Source organism: Salmo trutta, chromosome 14 (genome assembly GCF_901001165.1).
Source record: "Salmo trutta chromosome 14, fSalTru1.1, whole genome shotgun sequence".
Classification (NCBI taxonomy): Eukaryota; Metazoa; Chordata; class Actinopteri; order Salmoniformes; family Salmonidae; genus Salmo; species Salmo trutta.
The window spans coordinates 42835869-42857312 of NC_042970.1; the positions used below are offsets into that span (position 1 = coordinate 42835869).

Below are 21444 nucleotides of genomic sequence, written 5' to 3' on the forward strand. Positions count from 1 at the left end.
TAGCAAATAGGGTACGTTTTACATTTACATTTAGTCATTTAGCAGACGCTCTTATCCAGAACGACTTACATTCATCTTAAGATAGCTAGGTGGGACAAACACATATCACAGCATAGAAAGTACATAGAAAGAAAGTAAAGTATTTTATATTTGAGATTCTTCAAAGTAGTCACCCTTTGCCTTGATGACAGCTTTGCACACTCTTGGCATTCTCTCAACCAGCTTCATGAGGTATTCATCTGGAATGTGTTTCAATTAACAGGTGTGCCTTGTTAAAAGTGAATTTGTGGAATTTCTTTTCTTCTTAATGCATTTGAGCCAAATTGTGTTGTGATAAGGTAGGGGTGGTATACAGAAGATAGCCCTATTTGGTAAAAGACCATGTCCATATTATGGCAAGAACAGCTCAAATAAGCGAAGAGAAACGGCAGTCCATCATTACTTTAAACATGAAGGTCAGTCAATCTGTAAAATTTCAAGAACTTTGAAGTGCAGTCGCAAAGACCATCAAGCGCTATGATGAATCTGGCTCTCTTAAAGACCATCACAGGAAAGGAAGACCCAGAGTTACCTCTACAGCAGAGGATAAGTTCATTAGAGTTACCAGCCTCAGAAATTGCAGTCCAAATAAATGCTTCACAGAGTTCAAGTAACAGACACATCTCATCATCAACTGTTCAGAGGAGACAGCGTGAATCATGCCTTCATGGTCGAATTGCTGCAAAGAAACCACTACTAAAGGACAAAAATAATAATAAGATACTTGCTTTAGCCAAGAAACACGAGCAATGGAAATGAGACTGGTGGAAATCTGTCCTTTGGTCTGATGAGTCCAAATTTGAGATTTTTGGTTCCAACCGTCATGTCTTTGTGAGATGCAGAGTAGGTGAACGGATGATCTCCGCATGTGTGGTTCCCACCGTGAAGCATGGAGGAGGTGTAATGGTGTGGGCATGCTTTGCAGGTGACACTGTCAGTGATTTATTTATAATTCAAGGCACACTTAACCAGCATGGCTACCAAAGCATTCTGCAGCAATATGCTATCCCATCTGGTTTGCGCTTAGTGGGACTATCATTTGTTTTTCAACAGGACAATGACCCAACACACCTCCAGGCTGTGTAAGGGCTATTTGACCAAGAAGGAGAGTGATGGAGTGCTGCATCAGATGACCTGACCTCCACAATAACCCAACCTCAACCCAATTGAGATGGTTTGGGATGAGTTGGACCGCAAAGTGAAAGAAAAGCAGCCAACAAGTGCTCAGCATATGTGGGAACTCATTCAAGACTGTTTGAAAAGTATTCCAATTGAAGCTGATTGAGGGAATGCAAAGAGTGAAGAATCTCAAATATAAAATATATTTTGATTTGTTTAACACTTTTTTGGTGACTACGTGATTCTATATGTGTTATTTCATAGTTTTGATGTCTTCACTACTATTATACATTGTAGAAAATAGTAAAAATTAAGAAAAACCTTTGAATGAGTAGGTGTGTCCAAACTTTTGACTGGTACTGTATTTATCATTTTCTTTGGGGTGCGGGGTTTGATGTGAAGAGGAGGATTATTTAAGATACGGTTTGAAGAGGTAGGGTTTCAGATGTTTTCGGAAGATGGGCAGGGACTCTGCTGTCCTAGCTTTAGGGGGAAGCTGGTTACACCATTGGGGTGCCAGGACAGAAAAGAGCTTGGACTGGGCTGAGCAGGAGCTGCCCTCCCGTAGGGGTGGGAGGGCTAAGACACCTGAGTTGGCAGAACGGAGTGCTCTTGCTGTCCGTATGTAAGCACCATGGTCTTGTAGTGGATGCGCACTTCGTCTGGAAGCCAGTGGAGTGTGCGGGGGAGCGGCATGACATGACAGAACTTGGGAAGGTTTAAAAGCAGGTGGGCTGCAGCATTCTGGATAAGTTGCAGGGGTTTGATGGTACAAGCGAGGAGCCCAGCCAACGGCAAGTTGCAGTAGTCCAGACTGTAGAGGACAAGTGCCTGGATTAGAACCTGCACCACTTCCTGTGTGTGGTAGGGTCGTACTCTACGGATGTTGTAGAGCATGATACTGCAAGAGAGAATGACAGGGTGTTGTCCAGTTTCATGCCAAAGTTCTTTGCACTCTGGGAGGGCGACACTGTGGAGTTGTCAACCGTGATGGAGAGGTCTTTGAGTTCCGTCTTGTCGAGGTAGAGCTTGAGGTGGTGGGCTGACAGCCAAGTTGAGATATCTGCCAGGCACGCAGGGATGCGTGTCGCCACCTGGGTGTCAGAAGGGGGGGAGGAGAAAGGTAGTTGACTGTCATCTGCATAGCAATGATAGGAGAGACCATGGATATGATTGAGCCGAGTGACTTGGTGTATAGAGAGAAGAGGAGAGGGCCTCGAACCGAGCCCTGGGGGACACCAGTAGTCAGAGTATGTGGTGCAGACACAGATCCTCTCCACGTCACCTGGTAGGAGCGGCCTGCCAGGTAGGATGCAATCCAAGAGTGTTCAGAGACTGAGATGCCCTGCCCTGAGAAGGTGGAGAGGAGGATCTGATGGTTCACGGTGTCAAAGGCAGCGGATAGATCTAGGAGGATGAGAACAGAGGAGAGAGTCAGCGTTGGCAGTGCGGAGAGCCTCCGTGACACAGAGAAGAGCAGACTCGGTTGAGTGACCCGTCTTGAAGCCTGACTGGTTTGGGTCAAGAAGATCGTTCTTAGAGAGATAACGAGAAAGTTGATCAGATACTGCAGATACAGTGTTTTAGAAAGAAAAGTAAGAAAGGATACAGGTCTATAGTTTTTGCCATCAGTTGAGTCGCGTGTTAGTTTCTTGAGGAGGAGAGCAATTTGGGCCTTTTTGAAGTCAGAGGGGACGCAGCCAGTGGTCAGGGATGAGTTGAGGGAAGTGATGAATAGGAGAAGGTCTCCAGAGATGGTCTGGAGAAGGGAGGAGGGGACGGGGTCGAGCAGGCAGGTTGTCAGGCGGCCAGACCTCACTAGTCACAGGATGTCATCTGGAGAGAGAGGGGAGAAAGAGGTCAAGGCGTAGGGTAGTTCTGTGTGAGTGAGACCAGTGGACTCAATAGGCTGAGTGAATGAGTAGCGGATGTCGTCAACCTTTTTTTCAAAGCGGTGGACAAAGTCGTCGACAGAGAAGGATGTTGGAGAGGGAGGAGGTGGAGGATTAAGGAGGGAGGAAAAGGTGGAAAATAGTTTCCGAGAGAAATTTAGAGTGGCTTTAGCAGAGGATACAGAGGAAGGTAGGTAGATGGTAGAAAGGACGGAGTCTGTTACCATTTGGGATGCACCCCCAGGTCAGATCTAGCCTTCCCACACCTCTCCCATAGAACCTTTTAAAACAGGGCTTCCCAAACTGATTTCAGGACCCACTAGTGGTCCCTGCTGGCCACATGTGGGTCATTACTAAAGACCTGTTTTGTTTATTTGTTTGGTCACATGAAAATGAAAAAGGCTTTAGGAGGTTAAGAGTGGGTAGGCGGAAGTGGCTACGGTTAAGTGGTTATGATGTGGGAAAGAACTAAACCAAAGAGCTGCAGACTGTGGGAGGACTTCATTTCAATTACAGTACTAAAATCATCAGCTAGGCTATATAAGAGCACTGCTGGTTGTCTTTACTGCCCTCTGAGAACCACACACTTAGAACGTCCTCAGACCTAAACCGAGTTATGATTACCGATTACCACTCAGAACCCTGCCCCACCCTACACTAATTAGAGCCTAGAGTACAGTGTGCTGGTGTGTGTGTGTTTGTGCATGCGTGTGTGTGTGTGTCATCAGACCCCCCCTCTATCTCACACCTATTAGTGTAATTATGAGTCTAACGCTAAATTGTCAACGCCTGCAGGTCCACAAAGAGAAGAAGAAAGAGAGGAAAAGAGGGATGATTGAATAGACAGACATAGCTCACAGCTCATAGCTGTGTAGTGAGTCACACATTAGGCCAGCAGCAACCTGTTATGGCCAGTCCCAGTCTGTCTGTCTCTAGGGAGACAGGGATGGAGAGGAGGATGAGGGGAGGAGAAGAATAGAGGAAAGAGGAGGAGGATAAAGGGAAGGTGGAGTGAAGGAGAATAAAGAGTTGAAACAGATAATAAGAGGGGAGGGGGAGAGGAGGAGTTTAGAGGAGAGAGGAGGAGGATGGGGTAGTTTGTATGTATGTGTGTGTGTGTGTGTGTGTGTGTGTGTGTGTGTGTGTGTGTGTGTGTGTGTGTGTGTGTGTGTGTGTGTGTGTGTGTGTGTGTGTGTGTGTGTGTGTGTGTGTGTGTGTGTGTGTGTGTTTTGGATGTTGAACACCAGGAGGATGAGCCACAGGAGTGGAGAAGACTGGTCTTTTGTTACAACATGATGGCCTGTGGCTATGGAATAAGTGGGTGATGACAACCAAATTCAACGTCAGCTTCTGACTGGGTTATGATGTCTCAGCGACATGGTCAGTGTTGTGGCGACAGGGTGTACGTGTTGACCTCTTAGAGGAGAGAAAAGAACTCACACACACGCAGGAGGAGTCACATGGTGTTACAGCATTATGCACACCTTACCCGAACTACTCTCTTACAGCAGTGATATGCATCTGTGTGTGTGTGTGTGTGTGTGTGTCTTTCTGTCTGTGTGTGTGTGTTCAGAGGGACCGCCGTCTCCAGCTGTATGAAGTTGAGATGACCACACATTCCTGTAGTTCCAGAAACCTGTCTCTACCCGTTCCACACTCAGCAGGAGAGGATGACCCCTCCCTCCCTCCCCTCCCTCCCCTCCCTCCACCTCCACCCGTACTCCCTCTTCTTCCTTTAAACATCATATAGGCCTTCAGCATGTCCTGCAGTAAGGTAGTTATCACAAGCCAAGGTGAGATAGACCGTGCTTAATATATTACACCTGTATCAGAACCTTCATTTTACGCTGTAAAAAGCCTTGAGCCCCCTCAAGGCTTAATGAGAGAACGCAGCGGGTGAGTGTGTGTGTGTGAGAGTAATTACGTGCGCCCCGTGACTGTCTGAAACCCACACAGTGAGGGGACACACGTTTGCCTTGCGGTTGTGTCGCTCTACAGATTAGCACTAAATTAACACCTAATGGTTGGCAGAGAAAACAAAGGATGGGGCCCTGGAATGTTATAATTGGCCAGGGAGACGGGGAGAAGGGGGGAGAGGACGGAAAAAGGAAAGAAAGAGAAAAGGAGGAGATTTGCGGCTCTCTGGGTGCCATTGAATCCCAAAGGAGAGGGACGGAGAGAGGAAGGAAGAATAGGAAGAGAGAGACACCTCAGGTTGTGGTGTGGCCAGGCTGTCATAAATCAAGGTTTAGGTATGTGTGTTCTGTGTGTGTTTGTGTGTGTATGTATGCGTGTGTATCAAAACAGCTCGCAAAACATTCTTACTTAAGTTGATTTGAAGTCGGGTCACTGACTGATGAAGGTTCACGAGGCCAAGCATCCGTATGGAGATTTGGATCGTTTGTAGTAAAGGCTGACAAATAAGGCCTGTTGTGTCATTGTGGATCCAAATAAAGTAATATGTTTAGAACAACAGTGAAGTGTTCCAAGTCTACAGTCTGGCTATTGATGGAGTCACAGTTGCAACATCGGTGTGTGCGTGTGTGTGCGTGTGTGTGTGTGTGTGTGTGCGTGCGTGCGTGCGTGTGTGTGTGCGTGCGTGTGTGTATGCTGTATATATGTCTGTGGGGACAATGAACGGTCGGGTCATTTTTAATCAGGTCAGCGGAGGCTGTCCATCTGCACTGTTTCATAATTCACCCTGTTCAGATAGGACTAATACTCTTTCAACGTTCCTATCGATCCTTGTGGATTAAGTGTGTTTTAGCTCCTTAGCTCCATGGTATTTTAGATGGATTCTGTAAGGGCTGTCGGGAGCGAGAGTAGACCAAGGCGCAGCGGAGTTAGTGTTCATCATGATTTTAATTTGATACAACATGAACACTATACAAAAACAAGAAAACTGACAGCCAAACAGTCCTGTCAGGTGCAAAATACTCAACAGAAACAAAAGGAAAAACATGCTCCTTATGTGTGACTCCCAATCAGCAACAACGAACTTCAGCTGTGCCTGATTGGGAGCCACACACGGCCCAAAACAAAGAAATACAAAAAACCTAGAAAACGAACATAGAACGCCCACCCAATGTAACACCCTGGCCTAACCAAAATAAATAACAAAAAACCCCTCTCTATGGCCAGGGCATTACAGATTCACAGAAGTTGGGTTTCATTGTGATACACAGTCACTTTTGGACTCGTCCATTACTGTACACTATAGTTGACCAAGCAAATGCGAGGAGGCCTATCTAATATTGAATGTGGAATAAAAGTGGCTTGCTTGATATAATGTTGGCTAGCTCTGGTCCAGGGAATGTGCACTAGCGACCTGGACCAGAGCTAAACAATAGCTAACGTTCCCAGCAAACAAAACAACAAATGGATTAGATAACTTGCAGCCTGGTTGAGAAATTCAGGCTGTGTTAACGATCTGCTGATGGACTGCTGATATGGAGCTCACTGTTGAATATGACTTAAGAGTGTTTCTTAAGGGATGTTTTAAGAAGAGGGGGGGGGGGAATCTGCCAAAGATATGCGCAGTTAAATTTGCAGCCAATTAGCAAAGATCCTATACTACCAACGGAATGCGGTGCTTACCATCGCTTTTGCTCATATTTGGCAGAATTATAGACACTCACAGTAAACCTGGTGTTATTTTGGCTTTCTACCATGCCTCACAAAAACAAACCTTGTAAACCTCTCCTCCTCTACCTCGTGTTGAAGATAACATCATAGCCTGCTCTCATTTGGCAGCACCCCTCCCTGGCTTATGAATGAAGCAGAACACAACAGAGGCTATACACTATACATTCTGCTGGAGAGATAGTGAAGGTTGGAAAATGGGCAGTATCAATGAGAAACCATCTCCACTAGTACAGCTGAGTCTTTGTGTTTGGGGAGCTCTTAGAAAACAGTGTAAAGGAAAAAACAGAAGCATACTAAGCCAACTTCAATCATACTAGTGTGCCCTGGACTATCAGAGAGACCACAGTGACCACAGTGAGTTATGTGGACAGGGCTGAGGAAGAGTTTGTGTAGCGGGAATGACAAGCGGAGACAGTATCTCCAGGCTGTTGAGATAGAAAGTCACGTGCTAGACTGGATAGACTCTACATTGATAGACTCTACATTGTTGTGTGCTGCGAGTGACCACGTTAATGTTTCTTGCCACAGCTTAGTATTGCTGGGCCGGAACTAACCCGGAACCAATCAGAACCAACCGGAACCAATGACTAAGCTGTGGCAAGAAACATTAACTTGTCACTCACAGTGCAAAGCAATGTAGAGCTCCAGTCTACTGCGGTCCCTTCCAAGCAGTTATGTGGTACCAACCATTATAGTTTGAACGGCATGTAGCATCAGACTCGGAAGCCTTGCTGAGACAGGTGTGGTTAAGCTGTTGATTCTCCAAGGCCTCCCTAATGCAAAGATGGAGGGAAGGAGGGTTGAGACTGACATAGCACAGCTGGAAAGGAAGACAGAGCTGGAACAGAAGGAGTGGAACGATAGATGAAAAGAAGGAAGGAGGTGGAACAGGAATAGAAAGATAGATGGGAAGTGTGAAACAGTAGAGAGGGGCATCTGTAATGCATTAAGGGTGTGTCTGTCGGTCTGTCTGTCTGTCTGTCTGTCTGTCTGTCTGTCTGTCTGTCTGTCTGTCTGTCTGTCTGTCTGTCTGTCTGTCTGTCTGTCTGTCTGTCTGTCTGTCTGTCTGTCTGTCTGTCTGTCTGTCTGTCTGTCTGTCTGTCTGTCTGTCTGGGACCTTCCATGGACTTTTGGAATACACAAACCTCAACGTGTGGGTCATATGATTTTATCACTTCTACTTTTAGCTTTTGACCAAGCTTTTGAGATTCAACAGTCTTCAGAGTCCTTCAGAGTTGAGTATTTTGCCATTATGTAACATTCAGTAGCCCGTTAGCGCAGTCCCACATGGATAATATGCATGTGTGTGTGTGTGTCATCTGTGTGTGTGTACCTTGCCTTGGCTGTGAAGGTTACTTGATTAGGGGTGGTCTTGGGGTCGGGTTGAGTGTTTGGAGCAACAGATAGAGTGAGATGTGGGGGGGGGGTTAAGCTGGCCGCTGTCACTGCCTCTGACAAGAGTTACTGATTGGAAAGGAGAAGACAGGCAGAGGAGAGGCAGGGGAGTGAGGGAGCAGACAGGGCCGAACGGATGGAGGGAGCATGTGAAGGAGGGAGCAGATGGAGAGAAAGATGGGAATGAGCGTTGTGCTTAAATACAGCTGTCTGCTCCTCTGGGAGTGTAATCCATGTGTATGTGTGTGTTTCTGTGTCTGTGTCTGTGTGTGTGTGCACCTTTCCTTAGCTGTGTAGGGAATATAACCCATGTGTGTGCACGAGTTCAGCTCAGGGAGAAAGAAAAAGATATTAGCCGCAAAGGAACGATTGTTTCTGCTCTCTGCCCTGTTTAAATTCCACTCATACTGCCCTCTGGACCCTGGCTCTGAGTCAACTGTCTGCAGAGAGGGAGAGAGCGAGAGAGAAAGAAAGAGAGCGAGAGAGAGGGGGAGAGGGAGGGAGGGAGGGGAGAGAAAGGGAGGGAGGGGAGAGGTAGAGAGGGAGGGAGGGGAGAGAGAGGGAGAGAGAGGGAGGGAGTGGAGAGAGCGAGAGAGACAGAGAGAGAGAGAAAAAGAGATGCGAAAAGAGGGAGAGAAAGTGGGAAGGTGGAGGACATTGAGAGTTAAACAGCGAGAGGGGAGTAAGCGAGTGATAGAGTGAGAGGGGAGGGTAGAGTAAGTGAGAGGGGAGGGTAGAGTAAGTGAGAGGGGAGGGTAGAGTAAGTGAGAGGGGAGGGTAGAGTAAGTGAGAGGGGAGGGTAGAGTAAGTGAGAGGGGAGGGTAGAGTAAGTGAGAGGGGAGGGTAGAGTAAGTGAGAGGGGAGGGTAGAGTAAGTGAGAGGGGAGGGTAGAGTAAGTGAGAGGGGAGGGTAGAGTAAGTGAGAGGGGAGGGTAGAGTAAGTGAGAGGGGAGGGTAGAGTAAGTGAGAGGGGAGGGTAGAGTAAGTGAGAGGGGAGGGTAGAGTAAGTGAGAGGGGAGGGTAGAGTAAGTGAGAGGGGAGGGTAGAGTAAGTGAGAGGGTAATAAGAGAAAGAGAGGAGAGAGGGAGAGAGAAAATAGTGGAAAGAGAAGAGGGCAGAGCAGACTGCATTTCCAGACTGCGAGATAGGTGCATTAGACGGAGAATCTACTGAGAGAGTTCAAGAGAGAAAGGAGGGGGATCATGGAGGAGTCAGCAGTGAGGTAGGTCTGTCTTCATTCTGCTCTTGCACTATATATACAAAGTATGTGGACACCCCTTCAAATTGGTGGATTTGGCTATTTCAGCCACACCAGCTGCTGACAGGTGTATAAAATCGAGCACACCTCCATGCAATCTCCATAGACAAACGTCGGCAGTAGAATGGCCTTACTGAAGAGCTCAGTGACTTTCAACGGGGCACCGTCATAGAGGAGGCTGGAGAGCGTAGATTTAGGAGGACAGGCTCATCATAATGGCTGGACTGGAATGGATGGAAAGATACTCAAGACAATCATTACACCATTTAATTTATTCCATCCCAGTCATTACAATGACCCTGTTCTCCTTTATCTCCGACCCGCCAGCCACCACTGACATAAACACATGTAAACCCCTAATCACCCGGTCATGTACAGTCATGAAGATACTTACATGCATACCTAGTCACACTCACATGTCACGGATACACACACAGACAAAACAAACTGTATCTGTTTGTGATGCAACCGTAGCCACGATCGAGGAGACCACGTGGACTCAATGAGAGAGATGTGTGTGGGTATGCATCTATGATAAACCAGGTCAGCAGTAGTGAGTGGTAGAGCATGTTAATAGTTGACCAGGTGATTGTGAACTTGCCTCCTATCTAGCTGTTCTGTTCAAGGTTTCCTTTGCTATACCTGCTCTGGCCTTCATATCAGTAGATATCATGGTAGAGAGTCTGTGTCCCCAATGTAACGTTATATAGGGTACTACTTTTGATCACCACCCATAGGGAATAGGGGGGGAAGTTTGAATGGCCGTTCAAAGGGCTGATCACATTTTTTATTTTTTAGACACTCTTATCCAGAGCAACTTACAGTAGAGTGCATACATTTTCATACCGGTCCCTCTTGGGAATTGAACCCATAACCCAGGCATTGCCATTGCGATGCACTACCAACTTTTTTTGGTCGGGACACGGTTCTGGTTCTGGATCCAGACCCCCAGTCTGCCTGTTGTGTACGGCTGGACTAGGTCATCTGTATGGAGATCTTACAGTAATAAAGTGACCAATCAATGGCTAGTGGCCAGTCAATGGCATTTACTGAGTACCAATGGGCTTTAGTAACAAGAATCATTGATCCATTGGTCTTTCCTGGAGATCCATTGTGACCACCCCCTGTGAGACTGACTAGTGATGTTACTGAGGGTGATAAGATAGTTATTCTCCCTGACCTCTTGTTTTTGTGGCTGGGTTCAAAGGTCAAGGGAAGGACTCCTGCCTGACTGAACCTGCTGTGAACCTACCCACAACACGGAGGCACATCTTAAACGGTCTGTGCCGTTTAAGATGAGGGAGGATGGTTATTTTTGTTTCTATTACAGCATGTTGGATGACTGCCATTCATATTCCATTCACCCAGTTCAATGTAACATCGATAGGTTTAGGCTACTACATGATACTAGAATTTTCCCTGTACCCATCATGAGGTTGCTACAACCTAGCCAATGAATTAAGTTTACAACGTAGGTGCACACAGGTCGAGAACATTTTGAGTAATCAAAGTGACAGACTGTGACGTGTTCAATACCACCTTGCGCACTCTTGCCTGCATATAGCTGATCTAGGGTGTAATCATTAGTCCAACAGTTGTAAACAAGCATTTCTATTGGACAAATTCAGGTACGTTTATTCCATTTAAGAAATGTTTTTCAACAGAATCGGCGCAATGAATACACCCCTGATCACACGCAAACACAGTTCACTTTCATAGCAGCCACATGTAAACAGCTCATTGTATATATAATTCCTTCTTGCATCTATTTACGCGCTCTCCTTCTCTCACCCTTTCCCTTCGCTTGTGGACTTCAGTGCACAACAAATCAGTTGTCTGTGACCAGAAAAAAAAAATGTATTCAAGCCAAACCTTCATATCATGAACGCTAACCGCTACACACAGCCTACATTGTTGGCATGTCATAGTAAACCCACTACATACATATAGTAGTATAGTATGCTTACTTACTTACTTTATTGTGTACTTCATATTTCCTATTCTATTTCTAGTGTTTTTTATAGTAATACATTGTTATTGATTATTGCATTGTTTGGTTTTGAGTTTGCAAGAAAAGCATTTCACTGTACTTGTGTATAGTCAGCAGCAAGCAGTTTAACAGTTACACTGGCCGGCCCCTGTGGCAATAAATTACTAAAACCAAAAGCTTACCTTGACTTGGAGGAGTTACAGTGTTGGATAGCCATAGCCAGCTAGATAACATAGTATACCTCTCTGTTTGAGCCAGGTGTTTGAGTAGGCTAGTAAGTGAAGAAATTTATACTACGAAATATACCTCTCTCTCTCTCTCTCTCTCTCTCTCTCTCTCTCTCTCTTCCATTTTGGAAGAAATTAATTTGTTCAAAAGTGTTCACCTATTTTCTAAGTACTAGATTCATTCTCTGATCCTTTGATTGGGTGGACAACATGTCAGTTCATGCTGCAAGAGCTCAGATAGGTTGGAGGACATCCTTCGGAAGTTGCCATAATTACTGTGTAAGTCTATGGAAGGGGGTGAGAACCATGAGCCTTCTAGGTTTTGTATTGAAGTCAATGTACCCAGAGGAGGACAGAAGCTAGGTGTCCTCCGGCTACACCATGGTGCTACTCCACAGAGTGCTCCTGAGGCTACTATAGACCTTTATTTCAAAACAGTGAATATGCACTATGGAGGGTGAGAGTGTTTTAGAAGAGTTGGTGAGAGGAGAGGACGAGGGCTCTAGGGGAGGGTTGAGATGGGAAGCTGGGTTGTCAGAGATGAGGGAGGGAGTCTCTCTTCCACCAGGACGTTTTCTTGGCAAACAGAGAGAGGAGACTGGCCTGTTTTTCCTGGAGGAATTCCTCTAGTTCAAACAGAGAGAGAGAAAGAGCAGGAGGGAGGGAGGGAGAGGGAAAGGGAGAGGGAGAGAAGTAAGGGAAGCGTGTGATAAAGATAAAGCTTAGACTCAGTAAAGTTAAGTTCAAGTTCAATAAAGTTCAAGAAGAGGAAAGGGTGACAGACTTTTGACTTCCCCAAGTGAAACCAGGAATTCATTTTAATTCAGCTCTATTTGCACTGTGCCTCAAGTCATGTATAACTCTATGCCTAACAAAGGGCCCATGCCTGTTCCCTTCAAAGTGAGGCTAAACACAACAATGGTATAGTACAGAACATATAGGCTGAGAACTGTGAGAAACATAGAAAAGGACCAGATTCTATAGGTGGAACCCATCCTTCTCTCAACCAGTCCAGGACAAGTATGGTGTTTGATTCTCTACCTTCCTTCTCCTCTATGGGTCAGTGCTCTGCCTGGGACTGTTTGAATGATTTGTTGACAGGTGAACAGGTGAGCTGGAAGCTGTCACATGATCAGGTGTCACTTCCTGTTCAAATCTCACCTGAGGGTTCAGAGAGGACATTCACCTGAGCAAGTGGAAGACCACACACACGCACACGCGCACACGCACACGCACGCACGCACACACACACACACACACACACACACACACACACACACACACACACACACACACACACACACACACACACACACACACACACACACACACACACACCTCTGTCTCTCTACAGTAGTATGTAGTCTGTGTATGTGCCGTGTGGGGCCTCTCCCTGGCGTTGTGCCTCAGTATTCTCGTCTGTGGAGTTAACGAGAGCCTGAGTGTGCCGGTGGAGAAAGAGAGTGGAGGCAGAGTCAGGGATAGAGAGATGGATGGGGGATTTTATGGCCTGGAATGTTCCGGCATGGTCCCTCTGCAGCTGGAATGTGCCGGCAACGCCCCTTCATAGCTGGAATGTGTGCTTAACGGGAATCTTCCCTCTGCAAAACCGGGAATGGGATCAAAATAATCCAGCTCTTTGAGCGTTTTGGGACTATAAGGTTCTTTCTGCAAAATGAGGATTCTGAAATAATTGGTTTTAAAGTTCCAAACCCTCATTGGTTTGAATGGCGCCAGCAATTGTTATATTGTATTCTTTTGAACTTAACAACATGAATCGGGGTATCTAGAGTAATATGTCAATAACTCAATCATTTTGATATAAATGCAGCATAACCTTATAGTGCCAGGCTCTCTCTTCTTCTGGCAGGATTTATTAGCTTCCAAGTGTGCATGCTAGAACTTGATTTTGATCTTAGTAAGAACTTCAGTGTGACTGTATGTTGTTCTGATGTCATAGATAGCATTGGCCTCAGTCAATGCTGGTATGCTGTTGTGAAACGGTATGCTGTTGAGTCCCTCCTGGAGGTCTGGGACTGGGGTTGGGAGAGGACGTGTTATGCACTGAGCTCACTGTGGGACTGCAGGAGGTCAAACAAGGAGCCAGAAAACTTGATGGCTGAAGAGTAGGCTTTCGCTTTGAGTGTATTGCTGATATCCCAATATGTACATTACTATATGATTAGAAAGGTCATCTCTCCATGTACATTGGAGTCCCTGTGTAGCATTAGAGCTTGCTATGAGCATTTATTTACTTAAGCCACTGGGGTTCCCCTTGAATGAGGTTTCCACTGTGAGTTGCCACTCATTCAGACTCCAGTGCCAGAGGAAAGTCACAAATGCTCACACGCACGCTCGTACACACACACACACACACACACACACACACACACACATACACACACACGTGGGTCACGTTTGTTTAAGAGCCTCGCCACCGTGACCAAGCTGATTAGCTAGTGTGGTTGTGTCGGCGCTAGTAGCTAAGCTGGGCTGGATAAGCTTCTAATTGTAAAATGAACAGCAGGGGAATTCCTAAGAGACCCGCAAAATCACTCCTTTGTTTTAGCGCTCACTGAAACGCATTGGGTCAGGAGGTTTACAAATTTAGATGATGGAGGGGCCAATTTCCTCCAGTTCTATGTGAATGTAATCAGGGAAAGATGCTTCGCGCTAGTTAGCCAGGCATTCAGCTCTGGAACATTGGCCAAAAAAAGGAACCTCTGACTGAGGTTATTCACCACAACCTGAGTTCAACTCTGACTCAAAGCAGCTCTATTATAGACTCCCATGCAACATCCAAATATGAAAGCCATTAATGGCTCCGGGAATAGTCTTTGTACCAGAGTGGTTTGTGTAACGAGCACAGTGGAGACATTCTGAAGTAAATGTTACCGTTGACCGGTTTCTCTGTATTCATGCTATTTTTTTAATCCCTTATTCTCATTCCTGGGTTGTTAGCAATGAGTTGAGTGTTCCACATCTTATCAGTGTGTTTGTTCTCTGTGTATCAGTGGCAGTGCAGCAGGTGGATGGTTTATGTTAGCGGTTAGCTTCTAGTGCTAACAGGGACGTTGTACACTAATTAGCCTGACTGAATGCATATCTGCCTGTCTTTAACTAAAGGCCAGGGCCGGGGGCCAGCCTCTCCTCCGGGTCCCCCTATCCTCTCCTCCGCTTCCCCCTAGCTTCTCCTCCGTTTCCCCCTCTTTTATCCGAGATGGAAGATGCCTGACTCCTCACTCTAACTGCTGTTTAATCAGATCTCTTTCTTTCTCTCTTTCTCGCTCTCATCTCCATGTTGACACAGGGCTATGATTGGAAATGGGAGAGATTGAAGGGAGTTGGATATCCTCGTCACCGAGAGGAAGAGGGAGGGGAGCTAAAGAGGAGGCAGATTATATGCAATGTTCCTTTGCAGCCTTCTGATTTAATGTCATGTGGTGCTTAGAGGATGGAGGGATCAAATGGTTTAGGTTTGACGGACAACGAACAGAACCGATGACTTGCTGTTGTACGTTCTATTCAGATCCAGTGTCACAGAGCCAGATACATTTTATAGATTAAAAGCATGTTTAAAACCTCTTAAACGTTAAGTCCCTTATTTTGGGGGCTTTGAGCGGTTCTGGACCAATTCCGACCGACATTTTGGTGTACGGAGATCTCTGTGAATGGCGCGACATCATTTGCTGTGCGCTCCATGAACGCGCTGGTTGTCCCGCTTCGCTCGTTGTTCTCTGCTCTCATCTGAGATGCAGAATGTGAAACCTGACACCTCATTTGCATAGGGAACACCACATCACATTTTCTGGCCTATCCAGACAAAGGATCGATATCCACTGCTTGTGAACCTCGCAGCTACCGTTACAATACGGCATATGAAACGGGAGACCCTAGAGATTGCAGCAAAAGCAGTCTCGCTGTGATGTTCTCAGAACCTGAAAAAATACGAAATAATTTAGTCGAATTTAAACAGGACCACGTTCTGCTTAAAGCTGAAGTTGTAACGAGCCAGCAGACATTTGAATGCCATCTTTGCGTCGCCCAGAGGACAGTGGGCAGAAAATACTTTGTCGTCAGTTATATTAAATGGTGTCAATTTGGTACTATCACTAAGTATGATCATATTTATTTTACAGTTATAAGAAATATGAAATATTATAGTAAGTCATTTATTATTTGATTGTTACTATATTTAGAAAGAATTTCAATAATTTCAAGCCCTGTTCCCCCAATTTTGTTGAATAGAATTTTTTATTTTTTTTCATCATATTTGTACTGTGTTCTTGAGCTTGTGTCTTCAAAAGTGGCTACACCTCAGCAATTTATAACTATTTTTGACCAAAAAGGTGAGATCTTAATCTTTATGATAGTATAAGCATGACTAGGTATTGTTCATGGCCCTCTAATTACTTTTTGGGGTGTCTATTTAGGTGGAAATCTACATTTTTAAAACAACTCCCCTTTGAATCCAGGAGTACAGTTAATCTGTGAAACTATAGAGTAGACCTTAGCCTTTCACACAGAAAAGTAGACAGACAAATAATCCTTCCCCTATCACTGCTTTGGATTACGTCTCGTTGATAGCCAACACGGTCCCAGCGTTATATGAGCCCTTTCTCATTTTCTCTGGCGGTGTGAGTTAGCTGGATGAATTGGATGTGTTAAAACATTAAATGTTCATTCCTTCGTGGTTCTGTTTTGTCATGATGCTTTCCTCCTCCTCAGCCTCCCTGTGATCTTATCTTGGACTGCCTTGTTAGCTCTGTGAGGAGGTTGACAAACTCCAGCTGCGTTGGTCCAAGGAGTGATTTGTATAAAACATTCCCAGGCCTGACCCTTCTCTCTCTCTTAATCCATCTCTGCTTGTCAGAGATTAGCTAGTCTCTTTGTCTCGGTGGTATGCTGCCTTCCCGCCCCACTAACTAACTGGCCTCTAGATTTAGAGGAGGATGAACTTGATCATTCTTAGCACATTTCTGTGCCTAAATCAAATGGCAAAGTTGTGTTTGAGGATACTGAATCACTGCTAAACAAGGCAGAAAGCCGTATGTTAGCCAAAACAAGAATGGGTTTCAGCAATGGGTTTCTGGCTGGTGTGTGTGTGTGTGCGTGTGTGTGACTGGCATGACCCTGTCAGGGTAGGACAGCTTAACTGTGGCCTGACTGTCAGGATGTTAGAGGAGGATTCCACTAGATGCTAAGTGAGGTCATTCGACAGACATGATCTGGAAGAGGTGACATTCTGTATATAATATAATAGACTGTACATTTGGACTGCTAAACTGATGAATGTCCTTGAATTACAGTGTATTGACAGAACATGATATTTAGTATACTTTAATAGACTGACATCACAAACAAAGTTACCTTCTAATCTAATCTTCTCCATTCTATTTGGCATCAAGAAAATAGTCTTCAAATTGTCTGTTTCTCATTTAAGGTTGCTACCTCTCTCTATTCGAAAAATAAGAATTATCTGTGATTATTTTTGCTCCTATTGCTCATTATCTGACATAATTCAGTCAATACTACACATGCAGCATTAATACACTTAATAAAGGATATTGTCTGGTAAACCTGACTGCTTTTTGGATACATCTATAGAGACTGGTGTTTGAAGTCCACCTAAACCATGATAGATTGCTGACTCCTGTACTGTACTGAAATCCAGCCAGTCCACTCCTGTGTTGATGCAGCTTTGCATGCTGCTGGGCCTGCAGTTTAGGAACTCTACCCTCAATTACACACACACACGATTTAGTTACTCCTTGTAATTAGAAAAGTGTGTGTGTGTGCGTGTGTTTGTGTGTGTCTCTCTCTCTCTCTCTCTCTCTCTCTCTCTCTCTCTCTCTCACACACACATTATTGTAGAGAACTGCTTTCACTGAGTTTGTGAATGCACTGAGTGACACATCAGTCTATGAACTTAATCTAGCTGCCTCCAGAAACACATTAACTGCTGGGAGGATTTGCATTGATGTTAACATCACTGATCAATAAAGTTAATTTAGATTAAGGTTTGGTGCGCCAGAGGTTCGTCTCCTTAGGTCATCAGTAAATGACAATGTTGACGGCATGTTTGCAGTAGTTTGTTGCTTGTAGGCTACATTTTACAGTGTTGGTTAACTCTTTTGAAGGCAGTGTGTGGTCCAAAAAAAATTGCTTTAGTTCAGGGCTGTTCACTTACGGTCTTGGAGGGCCCGAAACACATCTGTTTTTTTGTTTCTACCTGGTAGTTCATTCCACTCACCTCGTGTACCAGGTCTGAATCAGTCCCTGATCAGGAGGAGAGGATGAAAACCAGAGGTTTGAGCTGTGAATGACAGTCAACCACACACTCCAGGATCCTATTCATTCATAATCCCCACTCATTGTTGTCGGACCTAGATGGCTCTCAGCTTTCACAGTCATATCATGGCGGTAGCGGTCGCAGTATCGGATCCCTTTCCTCTCAGCGTCCCGTTAAAAACACTCTGTACGACTCACAACAATGAGATGACACGGATACGTTGCTTGTTATGCTCTGCTCTGGACATCTACAGCTCATACTCTCTCTGAGACAATGGGACAGGAGCCTATTCTCTCTCTCTCTCTCCCTCCATGGTCTTTAAGTAGAGCTGGGTTCTGTTTCAGTAGTGCTGCAGTGGGTGTGGGGGGACAGCGAAGTGGGGCTGATTCAACACTAGAGGGGGCTAGTCTGCTCTAGAATGAGACTGTTCCTCTCACTTGTTTTAACGCGCCAGTGTTAATATCAAAACCATCGGAAGATGTGAATCATTCCAAAATATGTAACAGTTGACACATAGAAAAGAGTCTACAACATCTCATCAGCAAGACGATGCAGAGTTCGACTTGAACATAGTAGTGTAGTTGCAAATGCCATCTCCTCTAGCTAGAACAGTGTGTTCACTACTTTTCTCTCCTGTCCTAGTGTGTAAGTGGATACTAACCAGTCTGCAGTGCATACTCACTCACCAGCGATGTCAACATCGACGCAAATCCTCCCAGCAGTTAACGTGTTTCTGTTTCCTTTAAAAAGGATTTCAAACACTACATAGGGAATAGGGTGCCATTTGGGACTCTGTTGTCACCTTTAGATCTTCATATCCTCCTGCTATCAGATACAATATTGTGTTGTCTCAGACTTGGCACTCGGCACTCAGCTGCTGCCTTTATAACTGTTGGCAAGCAGGCTGTGGTCATGTGAATCTTATTTAAATCTCAATGATCTTATCTGCCTGCGTGTGTGTGTGTGTGTGTGTGTGTGTGTGTGTGTGTGTGTGTGTGTGTGTGTGTGTGAATATATGTGTAGCCTACACCCACGTGTAGGCTACACACACACAAAAAAATAAAAAATAAATAAAATACATGTATGAAATGTATGCATTCACTACTGTAAGTCGCTCTGGATAAGAGCGTCTGCTAAATGACTAAAATGTAAATGTAAATACCTGCCTGTTTGTGAGATACTCTTGATGTTAACTTGTGACAAACCCAGAAACAGACTAGCCTAGTTCCCCTCCAGCCATAATGAAGTCCCATACTATGAAGTGTTTTGGAATAGATGATATGTTAGAGTAATTCATATGGTCATATTTATGTCAGCAGTACGGCAATCCCATTAAAGAATCATGCAATTACCGTTACTGTATTACAGGCTTGTGTTTGACCTTGTCTACCGAGGGCGGTAATGTCCGACCCAGCTTACTACAGTAGAATACGTTTGGTACACAGCTGTAATATTTCTGTAGGCCAAGTGTCACTTAGAATAATGTTGCAGTATATGCTATGAAAGCAAACACATCATCAAGTCAGAGCTGGGTAACTGGCTATCTGTTTGTGCTGATGGAAATGATGTCTTTATTATTCTGTCGTGCGGCCAATGGCCAGGCAAAATAAAACCTCCAATAGGGGAGTGTTTGTGCACTGGCTTTTCATACATTCATCTGTCATTGAGGGTGAGACTGAAGGTCAAATCCTCAACCTCCACAGAGAAAGCCTTCTGTAGAGTGACAAGGGAAATAGTAGGATCTCAGAAAGTGATACTGACAGGCAGAAATGTGGTGGCAGATAGTCACTCTTTCTCTTTCTCTCTCTTTCTCTCGATCGCTCTGTCTCTCTCCATATCTCCCTTTCTCTCTCTGAGGAGCGATACACATGTTTGCTATTAGACATTTCATTTCTCTGACAGTAGAACTCCCTTCAGACCTCCGAGGCTATCTGTCATCAGCTTGATTAAGACTCCAACCATGTTATAATAACACACAAACCTGGCCTACACGAACAGGTCTCATTCCCTCTAGTCCTCCTCCTCCAAAGAATGAAAGGTAGAAAAATAAAATAAAGTGAGAGAGAGAGAGAGAGAGAAAGGGAGAGAAGAAAGATCTCTAGACCTGGCACTGAGCCCCCATCCATCTCCCTGGGGATATGATGTCATCAGGGTGCGTCTGATAGATTTACAGCCCTCTGGGCACACGATAATGACCTGTACAGAAAACGCTACATCCATAACCGATACATTACATCCAGATCTGCCGGATCGTGTTTCATGACGCAGTTACGCAAACCTGCAACCTGTTTACCGAGATTAGAGACCGGTTAAAAGCCTGTGATTGGTTGACTTTCTGTGGATTTCTGTTTATTGTTTCACATTGTGGCTGGGGCAAGGGGCTGTAAAAACTCGGAGACCAATAAATACCTTGTCACAATGTTTCTCAAGGGATTTTTCAAGGGGATCAGTTTTCTAGGGCAAGTCAGCATGCTATCATCTACAAAAGTAGCATTCTCTTGTGCTTGTTATCTGGTAGTGTGTTAGTACTGTAAACAGTGCTTAGCTGTATTCTGTTAGTGTATCTTGGTGAGATGCAGTGTGTACATTTATATGTGTTTTTTTAGGCATTTGTTGTACTGTGATCTGTGCCATGTTGTGATGCTACTGTATATCACATTAGTGTGCTGCCCTGCATTGTGTTGTGTTAATGTGTGATTGGTAATTGTGGGGGTTGTTCCGTGGAAGGTCCAGTAAGGCCCAGTCTGCAGTCTCTGCCCAGGCTTCATTGATCTGTTTGCGGGGAGACTGAGGCCAGAGATCAATACCCTCAACAGCCTGTTGTCATACATTAGACATGGATACATTCAATACACAATACAACTAAACCCAACACTCCTCCCATCTTTCTCGCTCTCGCTCTCTCTCTCTCCCTCTCTCTCTCTCCCTCACGCAGTTAAATGGTGGCTTAGTGCAGGACTGCCCAATTCTGGTTCTGGTTTTCATCCTCTCCTTCTAATCAGGGACTGATTCAGACCTGGTACACAAGGTGAGTGCAATACATTTTCGATTTTTTTTTTCAATTTAACCTTTATTTAACTAGGCAAGTCAGTTAAGAACAAATTCTTATTCATAATGACGGCCTACCCCGGCCAAACCCGGATGACGCTGGGCCGATTGTGCGCCGCCCTATGCGGAATTAACTACCAAGTAGAAACAAAAACCAGAAGTGTTTGTGGTTCAGTCAGCTCCGTGTATCTAATTAAGTAATTGGAGGCCTTGAGGAATATGAGAGGGAATCAGGAAGCCTTTTCATGCTGGACTGTACTCTCTTCTTCTTACACAACCAACCTAATAGGGTATTTTTCATATGTGTGTGTGCGCGTGCTGGTGGACTTATATGTCTGTGGAATATTTCTGGAGAGGACCCCTGTAGTGTCCCACTAGCTTGCCTATATCCCCTGAGATTTACAGATTTGTACACAGAGATTGCGGTCGTGCCCATGTTGTAATGGATTTAGTCTTATCTCTGGGTAATGTACTGTATGTTATTCGAGAACGGACGGACAAATTGATTTTTGCTGCTTCTCTCAAAATTGTCTTTTTATG

The 21444-nt window shown here is 45.0% G+C and overlaps 1 protein-coding gene across 4 annotated transcripts in view; it reads left to right on the forward strand.

Annotated features, from left to right (window-relative positions):
- The window catches only part of LOC115208127 (pleckstrin homology domain-containing family A member 6), a 160460-nt gene that overhangs the window by 43290 nt on the left and 95726 nt on the right, over positions 1-21444 (forward strand). For 2 of the 4 annotated variants that reach the window (XM_029775948.1, XM_029775949.1), the window contains exon 3: positions 20792-20884. Coding sequence is in view for 1 of the 4 variants with exons in the window: in XM_029775947.1 (XP_029631807.1) it covers positions 9292-9311 (20 nt within the window). In the remaining 3 variants the exon portion in view is untranslated. Of the gene's footprint in view, positions 1-9157; positions 9312-20791; positions 20885-21444 lie in introns of those variants that run through there. The other 2 variants (XM_029775950.1, XM_029775947.1) reach the window with 2 other exon arrangements.